The sequence below is a fragment of the Amblyraja radiata genome, chromosome 34, assembly GCF_010909765.2.
Source record: "Amblyraja radiata isolate CabotCenter1 chromosome 34, sAmbRad1.1.pri, whole genome shotgun sequence".
Lineage (NCBI taxonomy): Eukaryota > Metazoa > Chordata > Chondrichthyes > Rajiformes > Rajidae > Amblyraja > Amblyraja radiata.
Genome location: NC_045989.1, coordinates 16,028,561 through 16,039,590, shown reverse-complemented (window position 1 = coordinate 16,039,590; position 11,030 = coordinate 16,028,561). Strand labels below are relative to the sequence as shown.

The 11,030-nt window shown below is 42.0% G+C and overlaps 1 protein-coding gene across 2 annotated transcripts in view; it reads left to right on the top strand.

The window, feature by feature from the left end:
- Positions 1 to 1,792: 1,792 nt before the first annotated feature.
- Positions 1,793 to 11,030, top strand: part of prtg (protogenin) — a 107,766-nt gene continuing 98,528 nt past the window's right edge. For both annotated transcript variants that reach the window (XM_033050177.1, XM_033050176.1), the window contains exons 1-2: positions 1,793 to 1,931; positions 5,625 to 5,927. In XM_033050177.1, the coding sequence (XP_032906068.1) occupies positions 1,865 to 1,931; positions 5,625 to 5,927 (370 nt within the window). In that variant the 5' untranslated portion in view covers positions 1,793 to 1,864. The remainder of the gene's footprint in view (positions 1,932 to 5,624; positions 5,928 to 11,030) is intronic.

Here is an 11,030-nt window from a genome sequence, read left to right as displayed (position 1 = left end):
TTGAAGATTTGACCAGCCCCGACCCGGGGTCCGATCACTCGGGGGAGTTGACATCCCCCCCAATGTGGGAGCTTGATCGCCTTGACCCGAAGGGCCCAAATGCCCCAAACACCGACAGGAGTCAAGATCGTCCCGTCAACGGAAAGCTTGAGGCCCCCGACCACACAAGAACAAAGAAGGGAAGAGATGGAACTTTTTTTCGCCTTCCATCACAGTGAGGAATGTGGAGGAGTCACTGTGGTGGATGTTTATGTTAAAATGTATTTTGTGTGTTCATTGCTTTTTATTTGCATGACTGAATTGGCAAATGAAATTCCTCGTATGTTGCAAAACATACTTGGCTAATAAAGTATTATTGTATTGTATTGTATTGTATTGATTTAAGACAGCACAACTTAATGCCTCAATTCCGTAGCTTCCATGACTTTCTCAATAAAAATGGATGAGAAATATTAATTTTATATCTCCCCATCACTTGTGGTTCTAAATAAAGAAGACCATGCTGATCTTCAAGGGAACCTAATATTTCTGTGACCACCCTTTTACTAGTCAGACGTCACACAGTCAGAACTGCCTGTCGCGAAGATTACAGTCAACAGACATGTCCCGACCTAAAACTTCACCTATCCATGTTTTCCACATTTTCCATTGAATTCCTCCAGCATTCTGTATCTTTCTTCAGACATTTGTCCTATTTCAATCCCCAGTGCTAGTCTTTGCAGTCTTTTTTCCTTTCACTACATATAGTATTTCTGTGTAACTTCTGATTAATTTATCTTTTTGTGTGTTTGCCTGAGTCCATGTGCCTGCGATGATGAATGAATGAATGAATACGTTTATTGTCATTGCACAATACTGTGCAACAAAATTCCATTGCATCTCCTCCGGTTAAAAAATACAAACACGACAACCATTGACACATATGTACACTTATTAGTAAGCTGCAATTAGTATGCTGCAAGCAAGTGGTTCATTGTACTCGTACCTCACCATGCTTGTGCATATGACAATCCTGCCATCGGGAAGAAGGTGTAGGAGTCTAAACATTGGTACATCCTGGTTCAGGAATAGCTTCTTCCCAACAACCATCAGGCTATTGAACACTATGAGCTCCAACTAAACTCAAAATTATGAACTGCCTGGACTGTCAGTTTTCAAGAGAGTTAGATTTGGCTCTTAGGGTTAATGGAATCAAGGGATTAGGGGGGGGGGGGGTAGCAGGAATGGGGTACTGATTTTAGATGATCAGCCATCATCATATTGAATGGCAGTGCTGGCTCGAATGGCTGAATGTCCTACTCCTGCACCTATTTTCTATGTTTCTATTGCATTAGGGACTTTGGGCTGAGTTTTATTTTTGCATTATATTGTTTTTTTTAATATACTGATTTTTTTTTGTTGGTTTGCTTGTTATATTGAGTACTGTGTGTATTTACAAACCTGTTGTTGTGCTGCTGCTGCAAGTAAGAATGTCATTGTCCCATTTCGGGACAGATAATAATAAAACATTCTTGGCCCTTAAAACTCGATTTGATTTGTTCCCTGCTAGTTTGGTGGGTGCCCGGCAATATTGTGCTGCTTTCATGTCTGTGGGTGGGTGGGTCCACTGACTGCCTTGCTACTTACTGCATGTCCACTCCCTCCATACCTGCTCACCTGCACTCGCCGATGGAAAGTAGTGCCCGCTGCCCCGGCGGACGAAGCTGCGGGAGCCGGGTGCTTCGGTCGGCCGGAGCACCGCCGCGCGTGTGCGTGCTCCCTCTGCAAAGAGTCCGCAGTGAGTGAGAGCAGCGGCGCCCGGAGCCGCCACAGATCAGAAGGAAGAGTCGGAGCAGGGAGCATGAGTGAAGAAAAGGAGGATTAAATGGAGATTTCTAAACGGAGGACTTGTGTTGGGACTGTGGTGATAGCCCTGCTGCTCCCTATTTCAGGTGAGTGGATGTTTTTTTGGGGCAACAAAAACAAAATGTGAGTGTTGCAGAAAAGGAGGACTTTGATGTCGCTGCGGGCGCTGTGTGAAGGAGTTGACCAGTGCACCGTCCTGCTACCTGGCCCTCGCCTCTCCAGCCATTGTGACCGGCCTCTTGTCCACTACAAGGCTTAACTCCAGATGCTGCTGATGGCGGGGGTCGATTCCCGGGAGGGGTGGGTTCCGTTCGCGGGCTCCTGGCAGAAGGAGAGGGAGAGGGAGTGAGGGAGGGGTGGTGGTGCTGGGGGGGGGGGGGGGGGGGTTACTCATCTCTACAGCCACTTAATGGCCGGCAGTGTCCGCACGGACGAGCTTTTGTGTTGATCTCCGCCGCGCTCAAACACACCTTCTGCTACATTGTTGCCAAAGTTGAGTTGCGGAAGGTCGCTGGCTACAATGTTTCTTGTTACAAATTGTATCGGCGCCGCGTCTCACCCACGTGCATTTATTTATTTCGATTTTCCTTCTCCCATTCACTTTGTGAGATAAGAGTCAATGCCCATCCCCACCCCCTCTGACACAGCGTGGGGTCTCCGGCCACGCTGACTCCTCTTCATTGGGACTGACTCACTTTTTCTGTTGTCGTCTATGAAGCGATTTGGCATTTTTTTGGGGGGAGTTTTGCCCCCTTAAAATTAAACGGTGAACTGATCCCGACTGGGAGAGTTTGCGAGATGACGCTCGGTATTTGTAAACATTGTTGAGGATCGTTTTAAATACACGCCAAACGTCAATGAGATGAATCCAACGCTAAGCTAAAAGTCATCTTTTTAAGTTTTAAAAGTGCTTGAGGGTCTTGGCAAATTTTATTTTGAGAGCGAGAGGGATTGTTTTGAGGGAAAAGAGGCGAAATGTGTTTTATTTTCCTTTCAACAGTACTGTGTGATCTCCTGTCGCGTTATATTGTCTTTAACGGAAGGATTCATTTGCATCCCAGAGCCTGAACTGATTAATTCAAGTCGGGGAGGGAGGGAGAGAGGGGGATCTGTACAGATTTGTATTGATGCCAAGAATTGATCAGTTGAAGAGCGCTCTTCTTGATCACGTACACCAAATGCACTCGGGACCTCTAAACCGATTCCCAACTGCTGTCGCCTAATGTTGACAAATATATCAACAAATTAAAAATTCGTTATATTTTGGTTTGTTTGTTCCTTCTTCGCTGTGATCACTTCTTCCCTCGTTCCTCCCCAAGATATGGACAGCGATCTCTGTGCAAAGTTAGGCTGACTGCAAGACAGATTGGCAAAAAAATGCATGTTTTGTTGTGAATTAAAATAAAGCCAACGGAAAGAGTGGCAACACCGAAGCCCTTCAGAGGGGTGGGCATCTCGAGTGTGCTTAATGAAAATAAATCGTAGTGCACGTTAGCCAGTCAGTCGTTCTCCTTGAGTTGACGGTGGAGCTCAAGAACTCTTTGAAAACCTTTCCATTTGTATCGTCAACATCGCTGCTGTAGCGATGACTGTCCCTGAATGTTTGTAAGAGTTGAGTGTTCAAGCTAAAGGTAGTCAGTACTCCACACGTGGTTTGTCGGGAGTAGCTACAGAAAAAAGAGTTTCAAAACTTTTTTTTTTAAAGAAAGAAAAGTCGGCGAGAGCTTATTGATACACACGGGCTAATGATTTCTCGTAAAATCAGACGTTTACGACTTCGCCTGTTCAGACTCCTTTTTGACAAGCTTGTAAAATTAGCAAACATCTTGTGCGAAGTCTTGCCTGTATGGCAACCGGTTGCGACTTCAGATTGGAACAAGTCTTTTCTTTCGACTTGGTGTTTAGAATCAAAATAATAACACGTTTTTACAAGTGTGTTGTCCATTTAATTCTGATTTTATTTGAGTTTTCTGCCCCCATATAAAAGCTCAGTAAAGGGTTACCGCCATTGTAGTGGCCCCCTGCAGTGATTTTACATCGATTCTTCAGTGCGCTGCTCCTCGATTTATTTGTACTTTGGATTGTCTATTTTTGTCGCCTGTAGAGGTTGTGGTTGCAGAGATTGAGCACATGGTACCTTCCAACTTCGTAACTTAAGCCGCTAATGGGTGATCACTAAACAAACACTGATAAATTAAGATTTTTTTTTCTTTCAGACGTCCCATTTTAAACATAGCGAATTCCTCTTTGGTCCAACTATGAATTGAAAAATAAAGTTTTAAATTATTGATTTTGGAGATTCTTGTTTCACGAAGACTTAAGAATTGAAGAAGTCTTGACCTGAAACACTGTCAATCTTTTCTCCCTCCACTGATACTGCCTGATGAGTTCCTTCAACACTTTTTTTTTGGCTTAAGATTTGAAGTCTTGTTTGCCAGTGGTGCAGCAAATAAATATGGATATACTCAGCAGGTCAGCCTGCATCTGTGGGAAGTGAAACAGAGCTAATGTTTCAGGTCAAAAACCCTTCATCAGAACTGGGAAGGAGAGAAAAGAAAGTTGGTTTAGCTGCAGGGAGAGTGGGGGAGGGGATGTTTCTGATACCAAGTGTTTATTTAACTCAATAAAACCTGTTAAATGCACCCAGGGGGTGGTGGTGGAAGCAGATATGATAGTGGCATTTAAGAGGCTTTTGGATAGATGAACATGCAAGCAGTGGAAGGATATGGGGCATGCAAAGGGGCTGTTCCTGTGCTGCACTCTTATATGCCCTCTAACCTTGTGCCCTTTTATTAATATGACAAAGATAACCAAATTCATGATCTGGTGTGCCACAATGCCTGTTTATTGCTCAAATTTATAGCTCTTTATAGTTCATTGTGGATGGGAAGGGGAAGAGAAGTGGAGAATATAAACTAAGAAATGGTGTGCCACTTGTATGATGGTTGTAGGATAGGCAGACTTTGGGGGATAGTTTCAGTGAATCATTGATGTTTTTGTAGACAGTAAAAACATTATTAAGCAAGAGTTTTGAGTGCACAGAGCATGAGATTTTTGTCATTTTTGATAGAGATGTAATTGAGGTAAAATGAGGCTCTAAAGTTATTTGGAGATATAACCTTTTATTGTATTAGTAAATCAGACTAAAATCTCAGGCAAAATGTTTAGGATTTGGAGGACCAAGACAAGGACAATTGGGACAAACTACTGCAAATCTATGGGTTGAGCATGTTACTTGAATTCTAGTTCATCTCAGAAGATCTAGATTAATGCAAATGCTGAATTCCCAATATCTGTCAACAGTCATAGAGTGATGCAGTGTGGAAGCAGGTTCTTTGACCCAACTATTAATGCCAGTGTGTAATGGTGCACCGAAATAAATACGGAAAATGTTGGAAATACTCAGCAGGTCGGGCTGTGAGAAGTGAAACACTGCTAATGTTTCAGGTCAAAAACCCTTCCTCAGAATTGGGAAGGAGAGAAAAAAAAAGTAGGGCCAAATCAATATACATAATTTAAGATAACACTCTCTTAAAAACCTGGCACATGTCATTTCTTCCTAAGATACATACAAAGCTGGAGTAACTCCGCGTGTCAGACAGCATTTCTGGAGAAAAGGAATAGGTGACGTTTTGGGTTGAGACCCTCCTTCAGACCTGTTGCACTAGCACATGCAATTTGTTTATATATGAAGGAAACTATTTTACTTATAAATATTAAATATACTTTTTAAAGCAAGTCTAGTTATCTATGAATGGATTTGTTTTGTTTTTTTTCAGGCATTTGGTGCTTCACTGAGCTATTTTTCATGAGGGAACCCCATGACATCACTGCTCTGCGGAAAGACCCTGTAGTTCTTGACTGCCAAGCTCATGGAGAACTTCCAATTACCATTGTGTGGCTAAAAAATGGACAGAGGTTGGCGGATACTGAGCGGACATACATTTTATCAAATGGATCGCTTTATATCACTGAGGTTGAACATCGCAGAGGGGACCGTTCGGATGAAGGCTACTATGAATGTTTAGCTCGGAATAAGTATGGAGCCATTCTGAGTCAGAAATCCCACCTCACCGTGGCCAGTAAGTGTCTTTGTTTTTGCTAATTAAATGCATCCTAATTTACCTATTGTGCCCAACTAAGGTACTCGCACTTTTGCAAACGAGGGAACTTCAAAAAGGATTGAGGCTTACATATCAAATTGTAGTGGAAATGCCTATCTTTAATTGAAGCAAAAGATATTGGATTGCAAAGGAAGTCACTTGTCAAATATGTCATTCTAATTGAATTGAATGGAAATTGTATTGCATTTGTTGATACGTTCAAGGGGATTGTGATATGATATTGGCCATCACATTGAAGAAGGTTGAGTGCCTTTCCCTGGTCATTATTTCTTACAAAGCTACCAGTTTACAGGATGTACAGGCAATTTTGCAGTTAGTGAAATGATTTTTGTTTTGTTTACGCAGATAAATCTTTAAAGTATGTTGAACAAATAAATATAGCTTCCTTTACAGAGAGTAGCATTAATATTTGTCTCCATTTGTCAAATAAGTTTTCCACCCCATGCTTCATCTCGGTCATACATTTAATAATACTGTTAGAACCTTATTTTATAAGATATATTGGTCAACATCCACATTGACCATAGATCCCCTGTTCATAGTAGTTCTATGTTATCCCACTTGCTCATCCACTCCCTACACATGGGGGCAATTTACAGAGGCCAATTAACCTCCAAACTAGCCTGTCTTTGGGGAGCGGGAGGAAACCGGAGCACCCAGAGGAAACCCATGCGGTCACAGGGAGAACATGCACACTCCACGCAGACAATGCCCGAGGTCAGTTATTGAACCCGGGCCTCTGGCGCTGTGAGGCAACAGCTCTACGAGCTGCACCAATGCAGGTCTGAGGTATCAGCAGATTATGTTGATTGTTGCCAGTCATGTTTATTACTAGCATCAGTATTCAGTGATACATGAGTGGTAGCTCGAGGCAAATCCATTGTATGAAGTCATAAATTGCTTGATTACAAGAGGGGTAATGGAAATATGGCCACACAAAGTTTTCTGAAGTTGCAGATCTGTCTCATTTGGGTTAATGTTGTAGGTTTGTAAATGTATTAGAATGAGGTAAAAAAAAGTTTAGAGATTGTTTGGAACAAAATGGCTTGGTTTAGATGAGTAGATGAAAAACTTAAGTTTGTTGGGTTTGGCATAACATTTGTCAGCTGCAGAGTTACGTATAACTGAAACTCTTAACATAGTATTAACGTTGTCAAATATTTGAGTGGTAAAATTAATTAGCTGTCATGGTTATTGATTGTAGTGATAACTTGTTATTTGGACTGATGTTTAAAAAAAAAAATGTAATAAACTTGATCAATCTGTATAAAATGTTTTTTATGCTATTGTACTTCCAGTTAACATGAGGTGAAAATCAATGTAATGATCACCAATGTACACGTGAAATGCTTTAACATAAACCTGTATTTCCAGGCTTCTGTAATGAGGATGCTGTCTAAATAACTAAATCATGATTGCAGTCATGCAGAAACCATTTAGAACAAGCTGAGAAATGGCATATTTTTCATTTAGGGGAGAGAAAAGTGCATTCCAAATCGATGTAGGCTGTTAGGTGCAGGAATAGGTTTTTCTTAAAGCATTTGCCCATGAGGTTATCCTCTTTTATCACAGATGTGTAATGTCTGGTAAAGCATCTAAAACTTTTAATTAGTTCATCCAAGAAGTGTTAGACCTCAACACACTGGAAGGTGTCACTTTTTCCAAAGTTACTTGCACCATGGTTGAGAAATTGATTATTCATGTGCAAATTAAGAATTCTTTGGGTTAAAAGGTTATAGGCGATGCAGGATGAGGTTTAGCCCTGTGATAAAGAGCAGATGACCCTTATTCATTGTCCATAGCTTTCATGTTGTTCCTCCACAAAGTTTGTGATTGCCAGGAATTGTTCTTAAGGAATGCAGTGAATCGTATGGCTTGCCTTTAGTGTTACTGTGGAGTCTTATCACATAAGGACATCACAGCATGTCTTTAGGGACAGTTTCTGGCTCTGAAGCCCTTAAGGCTCTGTTTTCTGCTGTTCACTCATACATAGAAGAATTTAACTAATTTTTGCTTTCTTGATTTCCCTTAAAGGAATCGTTGACTGTGGTATTTTGGAAACTATAAGGGATGCGAAGAGACAATTGTATATTTTATAGATTTTCTTCTTGTAGCTAGGAGACAATAGGAAGTTATTTTTCACTGCTGTTCAGTTCTTTGTGAGGCACCCAGCTGGGGAAAATGTCAACTGAACAATCGAGAGCCCAAATGGCTTGCTTCAGGTCTGAATAAGATTACAAGTGAACAGTCCTTTGCTGGATAAGGAATTTCTTTGCAGGGAGGAGATATTCTTTATTTTTTTTAACTGTCTATAATTCTGGCTATGATTTCAGAGCGTATTAGGAATCTTTCTAAATGCCTAGAAAATCAGATGCACATCAGCAGGTTTCCAAACTTGCAATACAACGATAAATGCCAACTTGTTCTTTTGTGAAATCATTTATTGTTACTCGCTTAACAGTGCATGTTTTTAATATACTAGACCAAGGAGCACCCGTTGGGTCCCATCCCCTCAACGTGCAGTGGAGGGGGTGGAGGGGGCCTGTGGCGTCACACACACACTAACCACCCCCCAAAAACACAGGGGGAGGGGGGTGAGATGGGGGGAAGGGGAGAGGGGGGGAGAAGTGAAAGGGAGGGGGGAGAGAGTGGGGGGGGGGGGGGGGGGAGAGCCCCGTCCACTCGACGCGCGGTTGCAGGGGGGGGGGGGGGGCTGCGGAGACACACACACACTAACCACCCCCCTTGATATATTAATATTATTCATTGACTCCTTTTACCACATACCCGCCCTATCTCGAGGGGCAGGGAGAGTGTGGCAGAGAAAGCGATAGAGGGGGGAGATGGGGTGGAGAGGCAGGGAGAGGAGGGGGGGAGGAGAGCAGGGGAGATGGGAGAGAGGGGGGAGGGGAGAAGGGAGAGAGGGGGTGGGGGAGGAGAGCATGGGGGGAGAGGGGAGAGACGGGTAGGGGTGGTGGGAGAGGGGGAGAGAGGTGTGCCAACTTGTACTTTTGTGAAATCATTTATTGTTACTCGCTTAACAGTGCATTTAAAAAATATATAATGATGAAGATTTAATTTGTATAATTAGCATCGTAAGGACCAACTTGTTATTTTTTTCAAATCATTTTGATTGACCTTACATTTAACTATTTATTATATGATGAGATTTCTGCAGTTTCTTTTTGATTAACTGAAGTTAATAGCATCAGATATATCACATTAGTTTAATATTGCAGCTTTGGAGGTATTGTTGATTTGCGCCATTTACCAAGACAGTGTTGCTACACGTATGAACGTTTTCACAACCTGTGTGTATGGACATGGATGTGTTTCTAGAAAATAACTCTTTGTGAGAGTACTCGTGCAACAGTTTTCTCCCCTCTTTGCTTGTGAATGTTGAATTGACTCTTGTCATTGACGAACTAAGGCAGTTAGTTGCTGTTCATTGCAATGTAGTCATCACTGAATTCTTTAGCATATACTATTGTTAGTGGTAGTAGTTGTTTTGGTTTGGGGAAATGCTTAATGTTCAAACTGATGGTGATAAACCTGTCTGGCTTTTTACAGGCAGCTTTGCCTCTTCTGTCTAGAAGCCAATGAAATTTGCAAGTACTTGTGAAATGCAGAGTGGGCAAAGTGGTTAATGTGGTGAGGCTGTATCTCCTAGCCATATTGCCACTGTTTCTTGTTGTTCACTGTCCTGCCAAACGTTCCTAGTCTGTCTAAGTGTTTAAATTGCAGTCCTTTATTGTAAGGCAACTTGCTGAAGTGGATAGTGGTTCTGTTGCTGCAATTGTCTTGCACTCTTATACCCAAAAGGGCTGGAGAAAATAATTTGTTCTGTCCACTTTGTCTGTTCTGATAATCCTCAGCAAATGCAATGGTTTTTCTTTTGGTTCTGTTTAGGGAATCCAAGATTTAGATAAATGAACAGTTTGATCTTTTGATTATATGCAGGATAATCAAACTGCTAATTAAAAAGGAACAGGGAAAAGCTGTATGAGGAACTGATTAACATTTTTAAGAATGCAATGTTTGAAGTAAAACCATATCTTGGAGGAATAAAATTAATATGACATGGAAAATGATAGGCATTTAGATATGTTGGGACTTAAAATGTATTTCTTCCCCTCACCCAAAATGTATTTGCTAAATAGCCCAATCTCTTAATTACACACAAAGGAAACATGGGTGCTTTGATGAACTGGTCATAGACTGCTGCAAGCAGGGCTGGAAGGCAAGGTGTATGCCCATCGAGGTTGGCTGCAGAGGTTTTGCAGGGCAATCGCTCTACAAAGCCTTGAGTGCACTGGGCATAAGCGGAGTGGCGAGGAGAAAGGCCATCAAGAACACCGCAGAGGCAGCGGAGAAGGCCTCGAGATGGCTCTGGATCAGGAGAGGATGTCCATGGGGAGGAGCGAATGCCACCTGAACACAAGTCGTGGTCTGATCAACCACGGCTGGGTCGCCTGGGTGAGGGTGTCTGATGTTGAAAGACCCGAAACACCCAATGACCCCAGGTTACATCACTGATGATGTGTTCAGGAGCATCTATCGATGTATTTGTATCAACTGCATTATACTGCTGAGCTGTGTTATAGAGTTTGGGGCACAGATCTTTGTGCTTTTCATTACAAAGTGTAGAGGCTGAATGTTGTTTACTCATGTGAGGTGCTTAGAAAAATAGCAATTGGGCAATAGATTTAAATCTAAAGATTTATGGTGCTGTTAAGGTGAATAGAGTGTTAGGTTATGGAGAATAATATGAAACAACCCATTTTATTGTGTTTAAGGTATGGTATTTTTCAAGGGTTGTGTATGAAATGTATTTGAGCAACTGGAACTTTGATTGTTTTGGAGATGGGTGCAAAACATAAAACTTACTGTAACTGGAACAATCTTTGAAGTAATGTTGACATTCTTATTCGGGAGGGAGGGGTAGAAATGGGCGATGGATGGAAGAAATTGAACAATGTTCAGACATCCACGTTCCCTGTAAAGTCCCATCATAAGTGGAGACAAGAGCAGCTGGTACCTGGCATCTAGTCAGTTAAATGG